Here is a 26,875-nt window from a genome sequence, read left to right on the forward strand (position 1 = left end):
CTCGTCTTCTACAAAACTACAGGTGCAGAAATGGATGTCACCTGCTTTTTAAAGAAAATTAGGGGTATTTCTGTCTTTTAAACGCTTTTTTTCTTCAAGAAGTTCCCCCCAAAGCAAATCAATCAAGAGTGTTTTCCATTTGATTCTAATCTGTATATGAAAATATCTTTGTTGCCTCCAAGGGGTTTCTGGCAGAGATAGCAAGCTTCAAGAAAATTGGGGAGATGAGGGGGTGGGGGTTCTGTCCAACGAGCATCACAACACCTAGAAGACGATCTCAGAGAATCTGAAGAGGCCCTACCTCCCGTTCTCTTCGATGGCTTGTTCTCAGAGAATGAAATAGCAAGCTTCATGGAAATGAGGGGGTTCTCTTGGACGTTTTTTCTCTTGAAATCCTTGCTCCCTTGTCTGCAAGAGAGGCGAGACCCTCATCTTCAACAACAATCGGCCTTCTCATGTATGCCGCGGTGCTAAGAAAGCTGGAACCCACGGCACAAGTTTCTAGCCCACAATGAAAAACACACATACAGAGGGAAGGCATGGGTTTTGGGCGTTTGGAGAGAGAGAGAGAGAGAGAGAGAGAGAGAGAGAGAGAGAGAGAGAGAGCACCTCTTTGGGCGGTACAAAAGGCGCTTGAAATTCTACCCTGGGGACTCACATTCCCGTGACTAAATCTAGCCGAATGCCGGAATCGAAGGAAATAGATTCAAACGCCGGTTCTGATTCCCGATTCCGGCAATCCAAACACGCCATCTATGTATGATTAAAATGATGTGTAAAGTAGAGAGGTTTTTCATGGATCATTTCTGTGATTCTGGTGAACTGATATCATTGAATTATGTTATATATGTAATTTAGTATGTATGTATGGGGAATGATATTCCCACGCCCTATAGACACTAACCATGCGACATTAGTTGTCTTTTTCTAGGCATCCTCCAGACAAGGTTTTAAATTTAGGTTTCGGTTTCGATTTCAATCGTCACGAAACAAGTATTTTAGTTTCAGTAGAAGTCTTGTAAAATCATAAATTGCTAGATAAGCAGAAATATACTAAAAAACCATCACATAAGCAGAATAGACATCTATAATGGTTTAACAACATCAAACACCTACTACATGCCTTGTCGCGTATGTCTGATAATTCATTACATGACACATTTCAGATGTAATTCATATTACTATTTATACATAATTCATACACTATTTCACATGCAATTCATTTATATATAATTATGTAGCATATACTGATCTTTTGCGAGAGTAATACACTATCATTTCAAGAAAAAAAGAAGAGAAAACTATAAAATTAGTACACATACGGTTTTGGTTTCGGTATGCATTTTAGTTTCCGTGGGGATGGAAATAAAAGGTTCAGTTGTTTTGTGTCGGTTATGAGAATTTAAAACCGTACCACCGGCTGTGTGGTAATAGCTAGCCCATCCCGTTTACTTTAAAATAAAAGAAAACACAGATTTCCATGCCCAATAGACGCTAAGGGCATGTTTTCCAACCACAAAAAAAAAATTTCATGGAATCTTATGTTTAACGAGAGTGAGAGAGGGGCAGAAAAGGCGTGAGAGAGAGAATGAATCGAGAGGGCAAGAGTCAGATGGGGCTGATTTTCTGGGGAAAAACGACTCTCAAGGTTGATTTTAGGGGGGGAACCCTACTTTGAGAGTAGTTTTTTCCCTGGAAATTAGCATCGTCTCACTCGTGCCCTCTCTATTCATTCTCTCGTTCACGCCTTCTCTACCCTTCTCTCATGCTGCGTAAACATAAGATTCCGTGGTTTCCAGACATGCCCTAACCATACAACATTAGTTGCCCCATCCGATCAAATTTAAAATAGAAGAAAATACGCACATACACACGCAGAGAGAGAGAGAGAGAGAGAGAGAGAGAGAGAGAGAGAGAGAGAGAGAGAGAGAGAGAGAGTACATATTCATTCTCTCTTTCACGCCTTCTCTGCCCCTCTCTCATGCTGGTTAAAATATGACTTTGTGGTTTCCAAACATGCCCTAAACATACAACAGTAGTTGCCCATCCGATCAAATTTAAAATAGAAGAAAACACACAGGGAGAGAGGGAGAGAGAGGACAAATACGGGCATGCTGTTATTGATGAGTTTGTGTGGGAACGTCATTCGCTCTCACACACACACACACAAATATAAATATGTTGTTAACAGGTCTTTAGGTCTTTATTGTAATGTCCATGGGCATACTTGTCTTTGTACTTCACTCTTTATTATTTATATTACATGAGTGAGGGGGAGAACCCTAACTCAATCTCTTCTCTCACTCTTTACTTTCTCTCTTTTCTCTACCTCTCTCAACATGGTATCAGAGCTCTAGGGCATGGATGCCTAGGGCCATTTTTTTTTTTTTCTTTCCTTCTTTTTTCCCTAACCCTAACCTTAACATCCACCTCCATCTTCTCCATCCCTAACCCTAACCATAACCCCTCCATTCTTTGCTACAGTACCCACTACAGTAAATCGCTACAGTACTGCTACAGTGAATCGCTACAGTACATCGCTGCAGTACCCGCTACAGTACTGCTACAGTAAATCGCTACAGTACCCTCTTTTCCCCACTCTTCCTTGCCCTAATCTGATCCATCATAATATCTTCTTCTTCTTTTGGGTCATAGCTATGCCCTAGATTTTCTTGTTCGGCTTGATCACTATCTTCATAGTGTTGTTCTGGATTTGTACTTACATCATTGCGATGTTTGTGGCTCGGAGTTGTCTCGACTTTGTCTTTATGTCATGAGGCTATCTCATGCCTCCCTTATGCATATGTTGTCCTCACGAAGCCGCGGTCTATTAGCTTGCTTATAGTCTTCATCCTTGTCTCTACTTGCTCGTTGTTGGTCCTCTTCAGTCTTCTTCCCAGTCTTTTATGGAAGATACCCCTCATATTGAGGACCCTACTATTCGTACTCCAGCTATGGCTACTAGTTCCCAGCCGCGTCAGGCTGCGTCGTCGTCTTTGTCTTCGGTGGATGCGTCATTCCCCCCGATTACCACTTCCCGTCTTGATGGATCCAACTATTTGACTTGGAAGATTGCTGTGGAGACATATCTGAAGGCCCGACGAAATATTTCTATTATTCGTCGTGATCCCCCTCCTGAGACTGACCCTACCTTTGATGATTGGGATGTAGATGATGCCCTTGTTCGTACACTTTTATGGCAGAGTATGACCCCTGCCATTGCTAGCACCATGATGGATCTCCCTACTGCCAAAAAGGTATGGGAGCACACTGCGGCATTATATTCTGGTGAGGGGAATGTCGCCCGTCTCTGCGACACTTATTCGCGCTGGATGGGTCACAGGCGCGGTGATTCTACAGTCCATGATTACTACAGACAGTTTGTCTCCTATTGCCAGCAGCTGGATGCTCTTATGCCTCTCACCACTGATCTTACCACGGCAGCCAGACAGCGGGATCAGCTCCGTGTTGTTCATTTCCTTGAGGGTCTTGGACCAGAGTTCACTCATCTTCGACAGCACATCCTTGGGTCTGGTACTGTACCCACTCTTCGGGAGGTATTTTTACGAGCTCAGCAGTGTGCACTTGGCATTACTGTTCCTATTCCCGTGGATGTCTCGACTACTACTGCTTATGGAGCCGCTGACCGCCCTTCCCGGGGAGGAGACATTTTTGGTCGCGGTTGTGGTCGCGATACTAGCCGAGGCAGACATGGCGACGGCCGAGAGGGTGGCCGTGGAGGTCGAGCTCGGCCCTATTGTACTCATTGTAGGCGTGAGGGTCACTATCACGAGACATGCTTTGATCTCCATCCTGAGCTGCGTCACACTCCATATCCTCGTCAGGGCCGTACTGCACATCTTGCCCTTCCAGATTCGCTTGCTCCTATTGACAGCCCCTCACAGACACCACTGGCTACTCCGACCGATCATATGGTCGTCTCTCATGCCGATTATGATGAGCTACAGCGTTTCAGGTCTGCCAGCCGCCCTCCTACTGCTGGTCTTGTTCAGCCAGGTAGTTCTCCTGCTTCGTTCCTCTCTAGTTCTAGCTCCTGGATTATTGATTCGGGAGCATCTCATCACATGTCAGGTACCCAGTCATCTTTACATGATTTTCATCATGTTGTTTCACGTTCTATTACTCTTGCTGATGGGAGTACCTCTCCTATCACTGGTGTTAGCAGTTGTTCCCCTTCACCAGGCATTACATTATCATATGTGCTCTGTGTCCCCAAGTCACTTCAGTTTACTTTCTGTTAGTCAATTAACAAAGCATCTTCATTGTTCTATCTCATTTTTTTCCCTTCATATTGTCTTTTTCAGGATCTCTCGACTGGGAGGACGATTGGCTCGGGCCGTGAGGTGGATGGCCTTTATCGTCTCGACTGCACTCCGTCCCATCCGATTCTACATGGCTCGGTCGATGCATACCAGTGGTACTGCCGTCTAGGTCACCTGTCTATGGAGTGTTTACGCAAGATTCCCTTCGTTCCTTCTTCATCTGTTAGGTCTTTTCAGTGTGAGGCCTGTGAACTTGAGAAGCATCATCGTGTGCCATTTCCCTCTAGGACTGTTAGTTGGGCTTCACACCCTTTTGCTCTTGTTCATTCTGATGTATGGGGTCCTGCGAGGACTACCTCTTTATTTGGATTTCGCTATTTTGTGGTCTTTATTGATGACTATTCACGTATGAAATGGACTTATTTAATAAAAGATCGTTCTAAAGTTTTTCCTGTGTTTCGTGATTTCTATGCTGAAGTTAGTAATCAATTCTCACGTGTTATCCAATGTCTTCGCACTGACAATGCAAATGAATATTTCTCTTATTCAAATGGTTTTCTGGAATTCCTCTCTTCGCGAGGCATTCTTCATCAGTCCTCATGTGCTCATACCTCTCAGCAGAATGGAGTGGCTGAGAGGAAGCTTCGCTCCTTGTTAGATGAGGCCTGGACACTACTCTTTCAGATGCGGGTCCCTAAGACCTATTGGGCTGATGCTGTACTCACAGCATGCTACCTAGCGAATAGGCTTCCCTCTTCGGTCCTTGGTGGCACCTCTTCGTTCTCGATTCTCTGTCCTACCTCTGACCCTTTCCCTCTTACACCTCGAGTTTTTGGCTGTCTCTGTTTTGTCCACGTTCTTGGGTCAGGATTAGATAAGTTGGATCCTCGGGCCGAATGGTGTATCTTTCTAGGTTACTCTCGGATCCAAAAGGGTTATCGTTGTTACAGCCCTCACCTGCGACGATCCTTTGTCTCGGTGGATGTTACATTCTTTGAGACTCAGTCATTTTTTCGTCCGTCCATCTCGTTGGATCCCTCCCCCTCTACACTTCAGGAGGATTCCTCGCATACTCCTGTTCTTCCTCTTCCGGTTCGTCCTGATCCCATCCCTGTTTCTACACCTCCGGTGTCCAGTTCCTCTCCTACAGTTGATTCTACTGTTATGCCGACGTCAGCGCCTTGTGCAGTCCCTCCACCTCCACCATTGAAGCAGTATTAGCGTTGGACCAAATCTGTTGCTCATTCAGCCCCGCCCGAGCCATCATCATCTCAGCCGGAGATCCCCACTTCTGAGGTACATTCTGACTCTCCCATTGCCTCTCGCACTCGGTCTCGCAGTACTGCTCATCCCATTTCCTCTTTTGTGTCTTATGACTTTCTCACCCCTGTATTTCGTAGTTTTGTTTCGTCTTTGTCCTCTATTTCTCTACCTAAGACTCTACAGGAGGCACTTGATCATCAAAGCTGGCGGGCGGCTATGGATCTTGAGATGCAGGCCCTTCAGGCCAATCAGACATGGGATTTGGTCCCTCTACCATATGGTGCTCGCCCCGTTGGTTGTCGCTGGGTTTATGCAGTCAAGCACCTTCCTGATGGCACAGTTGAGCGCCTTAAGGCTCGACTTGTTGCCAAAGGGTACACGCAGACATATGGGATTGATTATGGCGAGACTTTTCACCAGTTGCGAAAATTCCTTCAGTTGCGAAAATTTCTTCTGTCCGTGTCCTGCTATCCCTTGCTGTGAATCATGGCTGGCATCTTCATCAGTTGGATGTAAAGAATGCCTTTCTTCATGGTGATTTGGAGGAAGAGGTCTATATGGAGCAACCTCTTGGATATGTTGCTCAGGGGGAGAGATCTTCTCTTGTTTGCCGTTTGAGGAAATCTATTTATGGTCTCAAACAATCTCCGAGAGCCTGGTTTGGGAAGTTCTGTGCTACACTTATTCGCTTTGGCATGAAGTAGTGCGCAGTTGATCACTCCGTCTTCAGTTTTCAGTCTCAGGCTGGTTGTGTTCTGTTGATAGTATATGTCGATGATATCATGATATCATTATCACTGGTAGCGATACAGGTGGCATTCAGAGGCTCAAATCCTTCCTTCAGATAGAGTTCTCTACTAAGGATTTGGGTCGTCTTCGGTATTTCCTGGGCATTGAGGTTGCCTATTCGACTAGGGGTATCTACATCTCACAAAGGAAGTATGTTCTGGATCTTCTTGATGAGACAGGTTGTTTGGGAGTCAAGCCTGCCTCAACTCCTATGGACCAGAATATGAAATTACTCCCTGAGGAGGGAGTCCTGTTAGAAGATCCAGGGCGGTACAGACGGTTAGTTGGTAAGCTCATTTATCTTACTGTTACACGTCCAGATATTACCTTTGCAATTAGCGCTGTTAGCCAGCATATGAGCTCACCTCGCACTTCACACTGGGCTGCTGTACTTCAGATATTGAGATATCTGAAGAGTTCGCCAGGTAAAGGGTTGTTATTTCAGAGGCATGGGCACCAGAGAATTGAAGGATACACTGATGCAGACTGGGCAGGATCTCCGGCTGATAGGCGGTCTTCTACAGGATATTGCACCTTTATTGGAGGTAATCTTGTTTCATGGAGAAGTAAGAAACAAGATGTCGTGTCTAAATCCAGTGCCGAGGCAGAATATAGAGCTATGTCTCATACGAGTGGGGAACTCATGTGGCTACGTTCCTTACTTTCAGAGATTGGATTTCCTCCTCCTTCTCCTTCTCCAGCTCAGTTATACTGTGACAACAAATCCGCCATTTACATTGCCACGAATCCAGTCTTCCATGAGAGGACCAAGCATATTGAAGTGGATTGTCATTTCATTAGAGATTTGATTCAGCGAGGCTACATATCTCCCGTGTTTACCAGATCTACAGATCAATTAGCAGACATGTTCACGAAGCCTCTAAGTAGAGCTAAGTTAGTTGATAATTGTAACAAGCTAGGAATGTTAGATATCTACATTCCAGCTTGAGGGGGAGTGTTAACAGGTCTTTAGGTCTTTATTGTAATGCCCAAGGGCATACTTGTCTTTGTACTTCACTCTTTATTATTTATATTACATGAGTGAGGGAGAGAACCCTAACTCAATCTTTTCTCTCACTGTTTACTTTCTCTCTTTTCTCGACCTCTCTCAACATATATATTGAAGTTAGAGGATATTATTGAAGTTGGTTGCATGTTAACAGTAACTTTTCATGTTGAACTAAACAAATCCCAAAATTGGTGTCGTGGGGAGTGAGAAGATTTCTTTTTGACCGTTGATCACGGAAAAAGGATATGCGGGATTCGTCACTTGTGAATGAGCTGATGATGGTGAAGGACGAAAAGAGAAAAGAGACGGTGAAGGTAGATGTAGTAGTCTAAAAAAATCTTGGGGATACGAGATGTGATGGTTGTGCTGGCCTGTCTAAGACTGTGGTGGAGGTGGTTTGAAAATTCAAAAAGATAACTCAAAGGGCACTTGGAGCTTCTCTTGCTTACATTACAGGCGTCGGTGGCGATTGTAGGTGGGTCGTTCTGATTGTTGTTCATAGTCTTGTAGCCATTTTTAGAAAATGGCACCAACTACTGTAAAGGTAAAAGAATATGTTATCAGATGCCAATTTCCCAAAAGGAGAAAGATTGCTTTGTGGTGAAGTTCCCTGTGGGGACCACACGACCCCAATCGTAGGCACACGTCCAAGCCCTACCCTTCGGTAACTGAAATTCCACTTAGCAACCCAAGAGGTGGGGGGGGGGGGGGGTGAATTGGGTGTCTTTTAAATTTTTAAGAACTTTGAAAAACTTTCTTGCACTAGTTTTAAGTTGATTAAGAATAAGAATTAGTTTTAGAGTCAAGAGTTGAAGCACTTACCACAAGAGAAGAAGAGAAGAGATTATGAAGCTTGACACAAGATGTTTATAGTGGTTCGGTCTTAAACCCAAGACCTACTCCACTCTTTCTAAGTTGATCTCTTGAGGATTCCACTAATAATCTTCTTGCAAGAACTTAAATACGGCGTTCCTTTCGCCAAGTACAATCCGAGCTCCAACGCTTCAAAGGGCTTAAATACGGCGCCCCTTTCGCCAAGTACAAAGAAGGAAAGAAGGATGTAGCTCACTTGCCTCTTAGTAGGCTGATTACAATGTATAAAGCACTCACTCTCACTTTAGAAGGATAAGAACAAGAAGATCCTAAAGGTCTCTCAGAGTAATCCAAGAGTAAATGCACATGAGAGAGTAGTGTAATTATGAGTCTTAGAGTGATTCAAGGCTTTGTATTTACTTAAGGTATGATGTATGAGTCCTTGAAGAAGAGATTTGAAAGCCTAGAGACCCATATTTATAGTTTAAAGTGAAATATGGACGTTATAAGATCTCCAACGGTCATTACGGAAGCATACCACAGAATTTCTTAGTGATTGTTATACCCTTAATTTTTTTCGACCAGAACACTTCACGGAATTCCGTGCTTCCACGGAATTCCGTGGATTCCCACGGAATTCCGTGAAGGCTTCTGGACAACATATCTTCCAATTTTGTTTGCTGTCTTGGTTGGGCCTTCGGTATTCACTTCTTGCTTGATAATTGGAATATATGGGTCTAAGTATGTAAGGACACCACCATGGTCATTCACTTGTCCAATTAGGTTCATTTGAGGTTGATTTTAGCTGTCTTTTGTGCCTTTTAAGTGAGTTGTCTTTTGTGCCTTTTAAGTGAGTTATACATGATAGACCAAACACATTCTAAATGGAGTTTGTTCTTCAACTTGATGGCACTTTGATGATCCTTTGTCTTGGCTTCAATCAACTCTCTTGATGTGCATGGCTTCGGTCTTTGGAGTGATTACCATCCTTTTGAGCTTCCATTTGATCTTGCCTTTGAGGGTTCTTGTCTTGTCTTGATCTTGCTTTGCCTTTGCTTTGTTCCTGCCTTCTTCATGCCTTTCAGTTGTCTTGTACTTGAATGAATGGTTTGACCTTTGATGTGCAACCTTGAGAGTACTTGAGACATATTCACTTAAACATCAAAGAGTATTAGTACACATAAGCTTTTCTTAACAAATTGAGTTTGTTATTCATCAAAATAAGGAACTAGGAGTACTTGTTGAACCCTTGGGCTAACAATATCCCCCTTTTTTATGATGGCAAACACAATTTGCTTTAGGGTAGGAGCTCCCCCTTATGGGTTGATTAAAACAATTAATGCTCCCCCTAAGAGTATGATATAATTGACAATTTAAGCATTAATTACAATGAGTGAAAATTGAAAGAAATTGAGCTTTGCTCCCCCTCAATTTATGCATTTAAGCATGATTTGGGAGCTCAAATAGTCTCCCCCTTTTGCACCATAAAAAAGGTAAAATATGATAGATATAAGCCAAGGAGTCAAGGGATGAAAGGAGAACACCATACTAGGTGTGATAGATGGGCAAAGTACTATAAACTGCATTCATAAAAAGAATATAATCCCAGACAAGCTCAAAAATAAGCAAACCGCATTTCATTCAAGAAGAAAAGCCATACATGAGATAAACACATCATGAGGTGCATGGCCATACATGGTCATACCTACAAGATGAGCCACAAGCTCACAGTACAAAGAGATAGAACATACATACAACCCAAAAGAACAAAACAACCATAGCCAGCATAACATATCAGAGTCTACTGCTAACCATGTAGACCATACATACGAGTGTAATATAACCGATGTAGCCTATTCAGATCAAACATCAAATAAAAAACAGAGATATGCCCAAAGTCAAAGTGAGTGATCAAGATCGCAAGAGATGAGCAGGAGAGCAGGATCCATCTACTGCTCTGGAGGAGGTCGAGGGTGAGAGGAACTGCCGGGATGCTGACTCCATTGACCCCCTGAAAGGTACTCACGCATAGAGGTGAACTGAGGGTCCACGTGAGTGCGAAGCTGCTCAAACTGGGAAAGGAAGGAATCCTCAAGAGCCTTCTGCATAGTCATGAGATCCTGGCGGGTGCACGCCTGAGAGAGGTTCTGAGTCGTCTCCATGGCCACTGGGGCCTGAACATCTTGATCCTCATCTCCCTCAGCATCAGATTCTTCTTCGTCACACTCCTCATCAGAATCAGAGGCTTCTTCTTTATCAAGTCTCATCCTTTTGAAGGAGTGATCATTGAATGGAGCTTTTGGGGTGATCGTCGCTTCTCCAGTTAGAGAGACACCAAAGTGGCGGAAGATGCGGGTGAGAAGCATGCCATATGGCATAGAGGAACGTGATCGTCGATGAGCCTTATACATGAATTGAAAGATGATATATGGGAGGCAAATTTGGCGACGCACAAGTATGCAGTAAATAATATAGGCCTCCAATGGCCTCAAGGCGTCGAACATCCCACCTCGAGGGTTGATGTTGTTGAAGATAAGGTTTTGTAGCATCTTGCTGGCAAGAATAAGGTGCTCAGCTTCTACAAACATGCCGGGTGCATAACCATTGACCATTGTCCCATAAACGGTATCACGATCAAGATTTTGAATGGAATCCATACCATCCTCAGGCCAAAAGTAGTGTTCCGGGCCGGAATGACGGATATCGAAGAGCATACCGAACTGAAGTGATTGAGCTTGATGACAGTTTTCTTGACGCGAGACTCAATCACAAAGCACGATGGCGAAAGACGGAGATTGGCATAGAATATTCTCACTAATCGGGGGTGAGTTCGTTGATGTGAAGAATCGGCGTCCACCCTAGGTTGTCGAGGTAAGTTTTGAGCCCAAAGTGCTCAAGAACGTCGGGTTCGGCGTATTGTCCTGTGAGAATGCCACGGTTTTCGATTTGGGTCCATAGTTTCTTCTCCGCTTTGCCATTGAAGTATGAAGGGGGGTATGATCTCCGAGTCCAGAGCCTTGGCTTTCTTGCGCGATGGCCCTTCGTCGTCTTGGCCGCGGGAAGATTCTTCAATGTTCACATTTTTGGATCTAGGCATGGTTGGGATGCTAGGGTTTTAAGAGAAAGCGTAAAATCTAGGGTTTGAAATGGAAAAAGAGAGAAGATCGAAGCAAAAGAGGAGAAACCGAAGGGAATTTGAAGAGAAAAAAAACGGGGAGATCCACACAAAATAAGAAGACAGTGAGAATGGGGAAAAATAAAGAAAAAAAGGCAGAGATTTTAGGGGAAATCGAAATCTGCAGGTTTTGGGAGAAAGATGGGGTTTAGAAGGAAGAAAAAGGGTAGATTAGGATTGAATTTGGTGGAGTTTTGGTGGGATAAAAGAAATATAGGGAACTAGGGTTTGTGGAAGGTGAGGAATGTGAAAAACAAGTGAAGGATAGGGATTTTATGGGGCCCGACACTGTTGGGTTCCGTATTTAAGAAAACGGGTCAAACAGTGCACGGAATTCCGTGACTTTTCAGGGAGTTATGTGGAGTTTTTTTTTTTTTTTTTTTTAACAACTAAGCATATGAAAAATTTCAATTTTGAACACAATCCATAGAGAGATATAACCAAGCTAGATTATAGTATATTTAGGCATGAAATTCAAGCTTGAAACAAACAAATATAGACCTAAGCATGGTTTAGATGATGGCACTAGGCCAATTGATTAAGTGTTTTAATTAACGGTGACGGTGCCGACTCCCCCTTTGACAAAGTGGGCTATGGACACCAATTGAGTAGCTTTTAGTATTTAAGTTTGATCATCTTGAACCATGTAGTCAATAACAAAACAAGGGTGATATATATATATATATATATATATATATATATATACACACACACACACACACACACACACACACACACACACACACACACATATGTAAAGAGTACATTTATCACCGTTTCATGCTCCATTTTCAAACTCTTTCACTTGATCTAGGCTCCAAATGTTTAGTCTACTCCTAATATCACAAAATCTATCCTCATGTAGAGGTTTAGTGAATATGTCCGCTAATTGATCAGTAGTATTGATATACTCAATAGAAATATCCCCTTTTTGAGAATGATCTCTAAGGAAATGATGCCTAACTTCTATGTGCTTGGTTCTTGAATGTTAAATTGGATTCTTTGTCAAGTTAATAGCACTTGTATTATCACAATGGATTGTAACATAATTGAATTCCAAATTGTAATCCATGAGTGTGTTCTTCATCTACAGGATTTGTGCACTACAAGCTCCGGTCGTTATATATTCGGCTTCGGTAGTAGATAGGGCTGCGGAATTTTGTTTCTTGTTAAACTAAGACACAAGAGACCTTCCTAGGAATTTACATGTGTCACTTGTGCTTTTCCTATCTATCCTACAACTGGCAAAGTCGGCATCGGAATAACCCACTAGGTTGAATTCTTTAGTTCTTTCATACGACAAACCTAGAGAAGGAGTTTCTTTGAGATACTTGAAGATTTTCTTAACTGCACTAAAATGAGACTCTTTTTGAGCCGATTGAAATCTAGCATAAATGCACACACTAAACATTATATCCGGCCTACTATCGGTCAAGTACAATAGGCTTCCTATCATTCCTCTAAATTTCTTTTCATCAATGTGTTTTCCAATTTCATCTTTCTCTAATTTAGTGGATGTACTCATTGGAGTTGGCTTGATTTGTGAACTATCCATTCCAAATTTCTTTAGGAGTTCCCTAATATATTTCTCTTGATTGATAAAATTTTTATTTTTGTATTGTTTGATTTGAAGTCCTCGGAAATAGGTGAGCTCTCCTATCATACTCATCTCAAACTCTTTTTGCATTGATTGAACAAACTCTTTTTGCATTGATTGAACAAACTCTTCACACATGCTATCATTAGTAGCACCAAATATAGTATCATCAACATATATTTGAATAATAAGCATATCTTTTCCTTTTCTCTTAATGAGTAAGGTTTTATCAACCTTGCCCATTTGAAAGCCACTTTCTAATAGGAAGGAGCTACTAAACTCTTTCATACCAAGCTTTAGGAGCTTGCTTTAGACCATACAAAGCTTTATCCAACCTATAGACATGATTAGGGTATTTGAAATCTTCAAATCCGGGAGGTTGTTCAACACAAACTTCCTCAATGATATACCCATTAAGGAATGCACTCTTCACATCCATTTGATATAACTTAGTTTTTATGGCATGCGAATGCGAGGAGCATCCTTATGGCTTCCAATCTAGCAACCGGAGCAAAGGTCTCATCATAGTCGATGCCTTCCTCTTGGTTGTAACCTTGGGCTACTAATTTAGCTTTATTCCTTTGAATATCTCCATGCTCATCTAATTTGTTTATAAACACCCATTTGCTTCCAATAACTGGGTCATCACTAGGCCTAGGAACTAATCTCCACACTTTGTTTCTTTCAAATTGGTTTAGTTCCTCTTGCATTGCAACTATCCAAAACTCATCCTTTTCGGTTTCTTTTATAGATTTGGGCTCTATTTGGGAGATAAATGCCATGTTAGCACATACATTTCTATAATGTGACCTTGTCCTAACTCCTTGAGAGGTTTCATCTATGATTTGAGTAGGAGGATGACTAGACATTATTCTATTATGTTTGGGGAGTCCTTCAACTTCAACCTCTTCTATTGGTTGACCTTCTAAGTCAAGGTTTTCTAATGGTTGAACCGGAGTATCTATTTGACTAGGAGGTTCTAAGTGATTGGCATCATCATCATCATCAATCACCGATTCATCAAATTTTACATGGATGGACTCTTCTACAATTTGAGTTCTTTTGTTATACACCCTATAAGCTTTGCTATGAGTTGAATATCCTAAGAAGATCCCTTCATCGGATTTGGAGTCAAATTTGTGTAAGTTATCTTTCATGTTTAATATGAAGCATTTACATCAAAAAACTTTAAAGTAACTTACTTTAGGAGGTGTACCACTCCATAGTTCATAGGATGTTTTGTTGAGGTGAGGTCTAATTAGTACTGTATTTAGAATATAGCAAGTCGTGTGAACGGCTTCCGCCCAAAATTTTCTTGGTATATTGTGCTTTTTCAACATTATTCTAGCAATTTCAATAAATGATCTATTTTTCCTTTCAACTACTCCATTTTGTTGAAGTGTTCTTGGAGACGAGAAATTGTGTTTGATTCCATTTTCATTACAAAAAAAGTTTCAAAATCAATGTTCTCAAACTCGGTTCCATGATCACTTCTTATTTCATTTATAAAATCCCCTTGTTCATTTTGAATTCTTTTGCATAGATTAACAAATTTTTTGAAGGTTTCATCTTTACTTGCTAAAAACAACACCCAAGTGAATCTAGAATAGTCATCAACAATCATATATACAAGGGTAATGAGTACATGTTTCCATCCCTATATGCAATAAACTCTACCTTATTATTCTTAGCATTTAGAATCTTACATTTATCTTTTTCAAAGAGAACTTTATGTCCAAGATCACACAATTGGCTAATGCTAATGAAGTTAAAAGAAAGACCATCAACAAGCAAACATGTTCAACTTTGATATCTCTAATTTTAATTATACCTTCACCAATGATTTTGCTTCTTGTGTCGTCCCCAAATTTGACATTTCCTTGGTCGCTCATAGTGATGAAGGCAAACTTGCTCACATCTCCCGTCATATGCCTTGAGCAACCACTATCCAAAAACCATTTGTCCTTTGACGGCTTGCCCTTTAAGCATTCCTACAAGAAATCAAAACTCAAGTTGAAACTTTAGGTACCGACCTTTTCTTGGGTCTTTCATGGTTAGCAACATAATCAAGTTCATCTTTTCTAATCAAAATAATCAAGTTCATCACAATAGTGACAAGTAGGTACAAATGAACTAGAACTAGCATGCATGGGACAACAAGATTTCACAATTTTATTCTTGAAGGAAGCTTCTCCTTTAGAGAAGGGTTAGTATCCAAGACCAACTTTTTCTAAAGAGACAAGCTTATTTTCAAGGATTTCATCTAACTTGTTCTTTCCACATGAAAACTTTCTAAATGATAGATTTAATTCCTTGCATTTTAAATCAAGCTTTTCCTTCATCTTTTAATCTCTTGTTTTCTGAAATGAGCTTATCAATTTCTTCATTCAAAACTTTATTTTCCAAAATCAATTTTCACCTATATTTGGTTGCAAATCAAATTCCATTTTCAAAAACTCAAAATCTCTAGTTATATCTTGCAAGGATTTTTTCATGGTTTTATTTTTTGCAATTTGCAAATCCAAGTTATCATGAAGTTTCTCACAAGCAATTAACAATTCATCATCAGAAAATTCATGAGTAATATCATCAAGATCATTTACCTCGGAAATGAAGATCTCATTGGTCACTTCGGCTAGTCCCATGAAGCAAAGATCACTCCTTCTTTTCCACTTGATTCATTTCCGAATGAGGCACTTTCTTCATCCCAAGCCGCACACATAGCTTTCTTGCCATCTCTTCTTTTCTTCTTGCTCTTCTCATCATTCTTGTTAAGAGGGCAATTTGGCCTTATGTGCCCAACCTTCTTACAATTGTAAGATCTCATTTCTTCTTTACTTGCAGGTCTTTCTCTTCCTCGACTTGTGTTTCCTCCTTTTTTATACTTGAGGAATTTCTTGAATCTCTTAGTGAAAAGAGCTAGATCATCATCTTGAATCTCTTCCTCACTCTCTTCTTCACTTTCAACTCTTGCCTTAAAAGCAATTCCCTTTTTCTTAGTATCTTCTTTATGTTTGTTTAGTGTTTCCCTACATTTTAGAATCATTTCATATGTTACCAAGGATCCTCCTAAGTCTTCTAGTCCCATTTTTTATACATCTTTAGCTTCTTCAATGGTGGTGACTTTAGGATCCCATTCTTTAGGTAGTGATCTAAGTATTTTAGTTACCAATTCATTTTTAGACATTTGCTTACCTAAGGATTTTTGACCATTGGTTAGTTGGTGAATCTAGTGTGCATTTCGGCAATAGTTTTATTAGGATCCATCATGAAGAGTTCATAATCTCTTAAAAGAAGATTCATTTTAGACTCCTTGACTTGGTTAGTCCCTTCATGAGCTACTTCTATCCATGGTTTAAAATTTCGGTTTCGGTACCGGTTTCGGACCCCTGAAATTTCGAAATTTCGGTCGAAATCTGGTACTCAAACGGAATGATTATTTTATTCAATATTGGCGAAATTTCGGTGAAATATTACAAGTTTACAACCCACTTTCTCTTTTATAATTTGATTGATTGTGACACCTCAAGACTTCCGTGTACAACACTCAACCAACTCTCTCTTTTTTAAATTATAATTTGATTGTGACACATCAAGACTCAAGAGTCAAGACTTATGTGTACAACACTCAACCAACTCTCTCTTTTATATTTTAATTAATAATTAATTGTGACACCTCAAGAGTAAAGACTTACGGGTAGAAAACTCCTCTTTCTCAAGCTTTGTGGGTAACGGCACTGGATAAGCATAGAAAACAACGGAATGCAAAGTCTGCTACTCTCAGTCATCCTCAAGATTGGATTCGCCGGAAAAAATGGAGGAAGCAACCAGCGAGGATAATATGCCGTGGGGTTCAACCAATAGTCTATTAAAAAAACAGGTTTTTGGGTTCACCACATAGGAAACCGAAATTTCGGTACAAATTCCGAAATTACCGAAATTTCCAAAATTTCGGCGAAATAATAAACCGTTTCGGTTTTAAGTGATTTCGGTGTCGGTTTGCACCGAAATCCGAAATTTCGTTAGCGGTTTCAAGAGTCGAAACTCGGGTAAACCATGCTTCTAACACATCCCAAATTTCCTTAGCGGTTTCAAGAGTTGAAACTCGGTTAAAATCTTCGGGTGATAGGGCACAAATCAAAGCATTCATAGCTTTAGCATTAATGGTAAATTCTTTCTTTTAATTCTCATCCCATAGGTTCATGTCTTTGTTAGGTTCATTATATCCATTTTGAATGCTTCTCCATACATCTAAATCCAAAGACTTTAAAAAGACTTTCATCCTAGCTTTCCAATAGGGATAGTTTGATCCATTAAAGAAGGGAGGTCTATTAGTGGATTGCCCCTCACTACTTTGAGAAAAGATTGCCATTTGGATCTTTCCCTTGTAGGTTTTCAAGAGAAATCCTCTATAAAAGCCTTAGCTTTGATATCAAGTGAAATTCCACGTAGCAACCCAAGAGGGGGGTGAATTGGGTGTCTTTTAAAATTTTAAGAACTTTGAAAAGCATCCTTGCACTACTTTTAAGTTGATTAAGAATAGGAATGAGTTTTAGAGTCAAGAGTTGAAGCACTTACGACAAGAGAAGAAGAGAAGAGATAATGAAGCTTGACACAAGATGTTTATAGTGGTTCGGTCTTAAACCCAAGACCTACTCCACTCTTCCCATGTTGATCTCTTGAGGATTCCACAAATAATCTTCTTCCAATGAACTTAAGTACGACGTTCTTTTCGCCAAGTACAATCCGAGCACGAACGCTCCAAAGGGCTTAAATACGGCGCCCCTTTCGCCAAGTACAAAGAAGGAAAGAAGGATGTAGCTCACTTGCCTCTTAGAAGGCTGATCACAATGTATAAAGCACTCACTCTCACTTTAGAAGGATAAGAACAAGAAGATCCTAAAGGTCTCTCAAAGTAATCTAAGAGTAAAGGCACGAGAGAGAGTATGAGAGTTTAATTATGAGTCTTAGAGTGATTCAAGGCTTTGTATATACGTAAGGTATGATGTATGAGTCCTTGAAGAAGAGATTTGAAAGCCTAGAGACCCATATTTATAGTTTAAAGTGAAATATGGACGTTATAGGACAACATATCTTCCAGTTTTATTTGCTGTCTTGGTTGGGCCTTCAGAATTCACTTCTTGCTTGATAATTGGAATGCCATATGGGTCCAAGTATATAAGGACACCACCATGGTCATTCACTTGTCCAATTAGGTTCATTTTATGTTGATTTTAGCTCTCTTTTGTGCCTTTAAAGTTAGTTATACATGATAGACCAAATACATTCTAAATGGAGTTTGTTCTTCAACTTGATGGCACTTTGATGATGCCTTTGTCTTGGCTTCAATAAACTCCCTTGATTCGCTTGTGCATGGCTTCGGTCTTTGGAGTGATTACCATCCATTTGAGCTTCCATTTGATCTTGCCTTTGAGGGTTCTTGTCTTGATCTTGCTTTGCCTTCTTCATGCCTTTCAATTGTCTTGTACTTGAATGAATGGTTTAACCTTTGATGTGCAGCCTTGAGAGTACTTGAGACATATTCACGTAAACATCAAAGAGCATTAGTACACATAAGCTTTTCTTAACAAATTGAGTTTTTTATGTATCAAAATAAGGAACTAGGAGTACTTGTTGAACCCTTTGGCTAACAGCAACCCTAATAAATTAGCTGAGAGAGATTAAGGGATAAAATCAATCCCGATCTTAACATGCACTATGATTCAATTCTTGGTTATCAATGGGATTCAACAATTAGAGAAGCAAGAAGGGTTACAAACTAAAACATGGAGTTAGTGGTAAGTGTAGCATGGGAGTGAGTAAAGGTAAGATGTTATGTGTCAAACTGCAAGTTACTTCAAAAGCTTAAGCTGATGGAGATTTCGTTATTTTAAGCTTTTGGAGTAACTGGTAGTTTCATATTATGGAAGTTTCAAAAGGAAAATATGTCGATAAGTACTCAGGAAGGATTGACGGAGGTATGAGCATGAGGATCGTCTTCTACAAGGATGAAGGGAAGTTGCAATCCAGCATCTTTGGAACAGAGGGATGCGCAAGGTTGCCTCAGTAAAGGATGCAGAGATTTCATCAGGTGCTCCTGAAAACGGCGATAGGGAGGATCAAACTGTAAAAGCTAAGTCAATTCTGGTAATGATGGAAAATGAGGGGCAAACACCTAGGATTTTTGAGGCGCATCTAGGGGATGGATTTTGGGAGGGGCAGAAAGAACAAAGCACATGCAAAGATGATAGGGTGGGAGACAAAGCAGTAAAAGATATTGACGACATTAATGCTTTCAGCGAAGTCATCGTTGCCTCCCCTCAAGGCTTCAAAGTGAATTTTAACACCGTCAAGAACTGTCTTGAGGAAGATTCATTGGAAACAGAGTTGAGGGAGACTATCATCTTTGCACTCGACTAGGGAATCAAGAATCTTCTAATGGTGGTAGCAACCTAGGTTCGGAGCACGAAGCTATATTTGATATGGAAAGGGAGCTGCGTATCTTATTTTAGGAGAGCGAAAAGGATAATTGGAGCAAAAGTTTTAAATTTCGTTTTCGGTCATCATAGAAAAGGAAACATTTTGGTTTCGGTTGGAAATTTTGGTGGAAATCTATTTAGTACATTCCACATTTCGCATGTCATTCATATAAATATGTATGCGTAATACATACACCACATTTCACATGCAATTCATATAAATATATTTATGTTACACGTACTGATATTGTATAAAACTAATTCACTCAATTTTGGTTTTGGTATGTGTTTCAATTTTGGTTTCGTTTCCGCGAGTACGGAAATGGAAACATTTCAGTTATTGCTTGTCAGTTTTGGTGGAAATTTAAAACCGTGGTTGGAGCATGTTCGGAGAGATTGAGGCTTGTGGTAAGGCTATAATATTATTAGAAAAGTCAAAGGCAAGGGGGGAGTTAAGGAAACTAGCATGAGGCTAGATAAAAGGTCTAATCTCAAGATAGTTGCAAGATACGAGTTGTCTTTTGGAATATCAGGGGGCTGGGGTCAACAGACAAATGGATGGAAGTTAAAGTGATCATTCATAACTGTGGAATCGATATTATGGTGTTATTGGAATTGAGGGCATCAAGGGTAGAGGAGAGCCTTATCAATATCGTTTGGCGTAGAACAATCGAGGGTGGACATCACTGAATGTGAAGGGGTGGTGGTGCATGTGGCATCTGTTAGAGTTAGTGCCCTAAAAACCAGTGTAATTTGCTTATTAATCAATAAAAGTTTATTTCATGACATTTATGTGTGTTGTTTAATTAAATATGTGAGATGTGCTTGTTTGTTTTACACATGTTTGTCCTTAGGGAGCAAAGTAGAAATACCATGCTCAAGGATTCACAGATTCTAGGGAGCAAGGAGATATGGAATTTCGGTTCTTTGTAGACCTTAAAGGTTCCTAGATGGGGTTGAGTTTCGACATCTCCTCTTGTTCACAACTAGCACCAGTCTTGCCTACATGCATGTGTCGTGGAGTGGCTTATCTCAGTCACTTGGGTAGTGGACCCTAACCAAGAAGAGTGGGTTCGACAATGAGATTGCGCACTGAACAAGATCACATTAGAATAGCCTCTGGATAGTAGATAGGCTATTCTACCAAACATGACCCTTTACATGTCCTTCGACATGAGGGATCATATTGGTCCGTGCCCATTTTTCACTCTTGGTCAATCTAACAGTGGTTCTTGTTAGGATCACTTGAGGGTAGTACTGGAGTGTTGGACAAATCGACGAGGGTGATAGGGATACCCGAGATGGAATTCTCTGCCCATTTGTTGGGACAACATCTATAGTTTTGCTCAGAGCAGTAGGCCTATAAAATTACCTGGCCAGGTGGATTTGATAAGAGGTTTATCATATGTTTTCCAAAATATATTTTGAAATGATTTTAACAAATGCATTTGCAGGCCCAAACTGCTTGACTGAAAGGTATACTATGAGTGGGGCCAGGAGGTAGTGTATGTCCACCCTTCGTAGAACCCAACTCAGTAGATGTGGATGGAGAAGGGACTTGCACATATTTTGATGTGATTAGGGGTATGATGATTTGGAAGTTATCTTTAGGATTACGTCTCGATGGAAGCCACTGATCCGATGCGATTGTAGTTTTGAATACGGAGCAAAATCGCAGTGGGGCCCAACTTTGGGTTCTGCAGGATCAACCGTTAAATCCCTGCAACGATCCCACTCACAAATCCTTTGGATAGGGGTCCCGAATTTATTGGATTGCATGGACGAACTAGTTCCGTCGCATTTGATGCAAATGGAAAGTTCTATTGGTTTATATAGGCCGTAAGACACAATTGGAATATCAAATTTAGTTAAATGTTAACTAAGGGTATTTTGGGAATACCACAAATATTGGATGGAGCTTTAATCTCATTGGATGGGAGGACATTTTATTTATTTAATTGGATAATTAAATACGAAATATTCAATTGGAAAATCGATGTGGAAATCCACATATGATGAAATTGGGTGGGCCCAATGCAAAAACGCCCATTGTGGATTCCAAATATGATTTGGTTGTTTTTAAATTAAATAATATCTATTGTTTAAATCTCTTTTGAGAAAAAATAGGGAAAGAATAATTAATTAAGGAGAGAGATTGTAGGAGAAAAAATAGGAATTAATTTTTTCCACTTATACCATTGTTCTCCAACAACAGGCCACGTTTTTTTGAGGTTGGGAACACTCCCAATGTTAGTTGGCAACCTTCATAGGTTCCCACTTTGTGTTGGTTTCCAATTTTCAAAGTTTTGTTAACTAGTTTTCCCAATTTGAGTAAAATTGTGAGAGAAACTTTAGGAATTTTTCAAAGTTGGAAACCAACTCTATATAATCAACATAGCACGTTTTTGGATGCTTGCCCATGCTAAAAAACACTCCCAAGAGTGCTTTCCAAAAACATCCAACAATTTTCTTTTTCTCTCTTCTAGTTCCACTAGTTCTACTTCTAGTTTTTGTGAAAACTACCAAAGCTCCATTAAAGAAAATTGCTTTTCATATCTAAGGATCTGATTTAGATCAGATTAAAACTGAGAACAAAGTTGTTCTCAACCTTTTTGTGCAAAACAAAGGAATCCATCGGTTTGACTTGGGGTGTCGTGGCGATTAGATCGTTCGTGGCCTTTCGAGGAGTAATCACGCGCAGAGGTTCTTCTAAGGTAAATTATATCTTTTATGTTTTGTTTTGATCACCATCATATCATCTAGACCCTAGGATTCATTGGCTAAAGGGCCAAACTGAAGAAATTTTTTTATTCTACGCGATTTCTAGTTCCCCTACGAGTTGCGATTTTTCTTGGGGGTTACAACGCTTCTAACAATATCATCATTATCTGGAAGAAGGATAAATTTTCAATATAGGGGATTGAGGAAAAGGAATTCTTGCCCGTCCAATTTATGACCATGGCCCGATATTTTTGGAGACGAAGGAGCTTGAGGGCGATCCTAGGCCCTTCAAACTTGATGTCACTCTATTTGAGATGCACTACTTTGATAATAAGATATTCGAAAATTTTCCACAAAATGGCGAGTGCAAGAAGGATAAATAATATTAATTATTAATTGCCTCGTGGAAGGTGAGGAACAAGTGGAGGAGAAGGGCCATATAAAGAGCCTAATTGTGCAATACTTCTCAAAGCTTTATTCAAGGATCATGAATGGTATCCCAAATTAGGCGGGTTGTCGCTCAAACAACTCAGACATGATCGAAGCAATTGGCTGGAAAGGGAGTTTTAGGAAGTGGAAGTTGGAGCTACCATATTCTCCATGAAGTAAGACAAGGTGCTTGGATAGACGATTTCTAAATCGCATTTTATCAGAGGTATTGAGGGGTGATAAAAGAAGAGATCTTAGCCTTCTTGTCTAAATTTCACAACGAAAGTAAGCCAGGCAAAGAAATGAACACAACGTTTATCACTCTCGTTCCAAAGAAATAGGAAGCAACTAAGCTTAAAGACTTCAGACCAAATATCTTGTCCATAGTGTGTATAAGATCTTAGCTAAGGTTCTAGCAAGGAGAATAAAAAAGTTATGGTGAGTGTTATATCCTAGTTCCAGGGGGCGTTCGTGAAATGTGGACAGATCCTGGATGTCATTCTTATTACGAATGAAATTATTAACTTCAAAAGAAGAGGGGATGAATAGAAATCAAATGGAAAATATATATGGAGAAGCAGTATGATCACTTGGATTGGAACTGTGGATCTCATTCAGGAAAAGATTTGGTTTGGAGACAAATGGAGGACTTGGATAAAGGCTTGCATATCTACTTTGACATTCTCCATCTTGGTCAATGGCTCCCCAACGGGATTTTTTAGTAAGGTAATCCCATATCACCTTGTTCATCATTATGGCGGAAGCCTTAAGTGTTCTCCTCTCAAAGGCAGACGATAGGGGTTATATTAGAGAAGATTGGAGCCTAGTAGAAATGTTCAGCCGCTTTCGCATATACAATTTATGGATGACACCCTCATTTTTTATCAAGTGGATTTGTAGATGGTTTAAAATGGTCTAAGGGCCGAAGATTAACCTCTCAAAGAGCTTGATAGCATGGATGAATTTGCAGGTAGAGGACGTGGATGAGCATGCTGTGGGCATGCTGTGGCTCTTAGTTGTAGAAAAGAGGAATTTCCTATTACCTTGGGCTACCGATGGGCTAGACCCGTTTATGAACCATTTGTTAGATTTAGAGTGGGGAGGGGGAGGGAACTTGATTTTGGGTAGACCTTTGGCTAAGGATTGTGCCATGCATTCCCAAACCTATATCGTTTAGCAACCGATAGAGGGACTAGAGTGTGTGACTATATGGAAAGAGGGGGATTGGGGAGTGGTATGGAGCAGTAGGCTTAGGAGAAGCCTTATGGGTGGGAAGATAGACAGTCTCTCTTCTTTCCTTGGTCTCCTTCAGTCTCATATACTTTTTAGCAACCGATATAGGGAATAGAGTGTGTGACTATATGGAAAGTAGGTTTTTTTTCGCGGGGGGGGGGGGGGGGGGGGGGGGTGGTGGTGGGTGGGTGAGGGTATGGAGCATTAGGCTTAGGAGAAGCCTTAAGGGTGGGATGATAGATAGTCTCTTCTCTCCTTGGTCTCCTTGTGTCTCAATACTGTTCACCTTCTTGTCCTGACCATAGAGTGTGTACCCCTAACACCATTGGCTCTATTCCTGTCCACTCTTTCTCCTACTGGTTGACATGGGAGGATAAGGCCAATTTTTCTAGAATTTGAAAAATGGCGACACCCCCACAAGTAGCTACATTCGCTTGGACGATGGTGAAAAAGAGAATTAATACCTATGACCGTCTCAAAATGAGTTTTCATATTTCTAGTTGGTGCATCTTTTGCAAGATGGAAGAGGAGTCACTGGATCATTGCTCTTTTGCCTATCGAATATGGTGATCTATTATAAAAATCTTTGGTTTGAGTTGGGTCCACCTTAGATCTATCAAGAAGACTTTATTGCATTGGAATAGTGTTCTTTTGGGAAAGCGGAACGGGTACTTTGGATTATAGCTCCTTTCATGATCATATGGAATTTATGGAAAGAGAGGAACAAACAAAGGTTCAAAGAGAAAAGGAGGGATGTGGGAAGAATAGTCATTGAAATCAAAATCGGTCTTGTTTCATAGAGCAAGACACGAAAGAATCCTATCTTCCTACACCATGGTGGAAGTCCCAAGGAATTGGAGATCGATCATCCTTGAAAAAGGGTCGAAGACTATTAAGTTGCCTAAGTAGTGTTTACCCCTTCCTGGGTGGGTGAAGTTTAACTTCGACAAAACTTCTAAAGGAAATCTGTGCCGAGCGGGTATCGAAGGTTTCTTCAGAGATAATTATGGGTGTACGCTTTTATCCTTTTCAGGACCAGCTGAGATATGTTATTCTAACGAGGCAGAAGTGAAAGCTCTCCTTTGCGGATTGAGATGTGTAGGCAAGGACCTAGGCCCTTTGTCTGTGGAAATTGGGGATATTATTTCGGAAATACGAAATATTTGCCAGTTGTTCACCCAGATTTTTAGCCATATGAAGTGGTCAGCTAATGAGAAAGCAGATAGGCTAGCAAAGGAAGGTGTGGAGAAGGAGGCGGTTGTTAGTTTCAGTCCCTAATGTCGGAGTAGGGAGACTGAGAGGTGTAAAGAGTAGGTGAGCTTCTGTTTTGAGGTTGTTTGTAGCTGTTATTTTAGCAGTTTGGTGTGGTTTCTGTTTACATGTAGTGGGACACCTTGTCCCCTATAGATGTATTCTAGACATTGGCTTTTGAATAAAACTCTGTTTGTTCTCAAAAGAAAAAAAAAAGGATAACTGGCATCATACAAGGGTTTTCGGGAACTATGTACACATGTACTTGTTATATGTGCTTTAAATTGCAATTGTGATCCGATTTTAGTTGGTATGCTTTAGAACTACTATAACATCTGAATAATTTATCCGTCCCATTTAAGCTACTTTGTTTATTGAATACTTTGTCTTCCTTAGTTACCTGCTTGAACTTAAAGAGTTCAACTATTGTCCTCGCAGGTCTTAAAGAATGCATGAGAAGAGGATATTCCTATATAGATGGTGTTGAGGCATTGCTCCACAGTTTGAAACAAAAGAACTACGAAATGCATGCTTTCACAAATTATCCCATCTGGTAAGCCAGACTCCTGCAGACTTTTCTTGCAAAGCAGTTACATGAAATCCTATATCTCTAATATGCACCTTAAGTAGGTGTATATGTGCCTTTTACTTCTTTGAGTTAAGTTTAACTTTCTTAGCATAAATTACATCTAATATTTGGGATGAAACCCACCTCGGAAAGGTTTTTAGAAAGTAAAAACGGCAGTTGGGCCAATATATGTCGAATAAAGTTTTCATTTGTCCATGCCTGGGCTATTAATTCCATATACATCTTTATTTTAAATCAACCAAAATTTAATACATTGCAAAAGAAAAGATCTGGTTTTCCATCAGTTCATTCAGTTATCATAACTATCACTTTCTGAAATTGTGGTCTATAGGTATACGATGATTGAAGAAAAGCTAAAAATCTCAACGTACTTATCTTGGACATTCTGTTCCTGCACAACAGGTTGGGCTTTTCCCTTAAAATTTTCTAATAAATGCTTTAGATTTACCGTTTACGCTGGACATCCAAAGGTTGATATAGATGTCTTTCTGCCGACCATTTCTAATGTTTTATTTTTGAATGGCATAGACCATTTCTTATGTTTGTTTTCATCTAGCTGTTTTTATAAATCCAGTAAGGATGTTAGTCTCACTATGTTGTTCTGTGTGTTACAAGTCTACATGGTGGAAGTGAAAGAGAGAGAGAGAGAATGAGAGAGAGAATGACAGAGAAGGTGTGGAAGAGATGTCTCCCACTCCACACGAAATATATTTATATGTGTCTGTGTATACAATGACAAGAATGTCCTCTTTAAAGTGGTGCGTCAAACAATCGTGTGTCTAATACTCCCCCTCAAGCTGGAAGGTATATATCATACATTCCAAGCTTCTTCCAAGAATCCTTTAACCTAGCTGGCCCTAACGGTTTAGTGAACACATCTACGAGCTGATCAGCTGATCGGGTGAACTTAGTGCGTATCTTGCCTCTTTGAATTCTTTGATAAATGAAGTGGCAGTCTACCTCAATCTGTTTGGTTCTCTCATAAAAGACTGGGTTAGTGGCAATATAAATCGCAGACTTTTTATCACAATATAATCGTGCTGGACCTGAAGATGAAAGACGAATGTCGGACAAAAATGAGCGTAACAAAATCAATTCTCCACTGAACCTCCCAAACCATGCGCTCGAAGATTGTTTCAGTCCATAAATCGTTTTCTAAAGGCGACAAACTGATGAACCCATCTCCCCCTGAGCAAGATACCCAGTAGGTTGCTCCATATATACCTCCTCAATCAGATCGCCAT

The 26,875-nt window shown here is 40.3% G+C and overlaps 1 protein-coding gene across 1 annotated transcript in view; it reads left to right on the forward strand.

Annotated features, from left to right (window-relative positions):
* Positions 1-26,875, forward strand: part of FHY1 (Haloacid dehalogenase-like hydrolase (HAD) superfamily protein) — a 71,176-nt gene that overhangs the window by 31,239 nt on the left and 13,062 nt on the right. Inside the window, exons 4-5 of the mRNA XM_077372016.1 lie at positions 25,481-25,595; positions 25,963-26,033. Coding sequence (XP_077228131.1) covers positions 25,481-25,595; positions 25,963-26,033 — 186 coding nt within the window. The remainder of the gene's footprint in view (positions 1-25,480; positions 25,596-25,962; positions 26,034-26,875) is intronic.

The sequence above is a fragment of the Tasmannia lanceolata genome, unplaced genomic scaffold, assembly GCF_043159265.1.
Source record: "Tasmannia lanceolata isolate RefF3 unplaced genomic scaffold, GAP_Taslan_0.1 ptg000037l, whole genome shotgun sequence".
In the NCBI taxonomy this organism is placed as follows: Eukaryota; Viridiplantae; Streptophyta; class Magnoliopsida; order Canellales; family Winteraceae; genus Tasmannia; species Tasmannia lanceolata.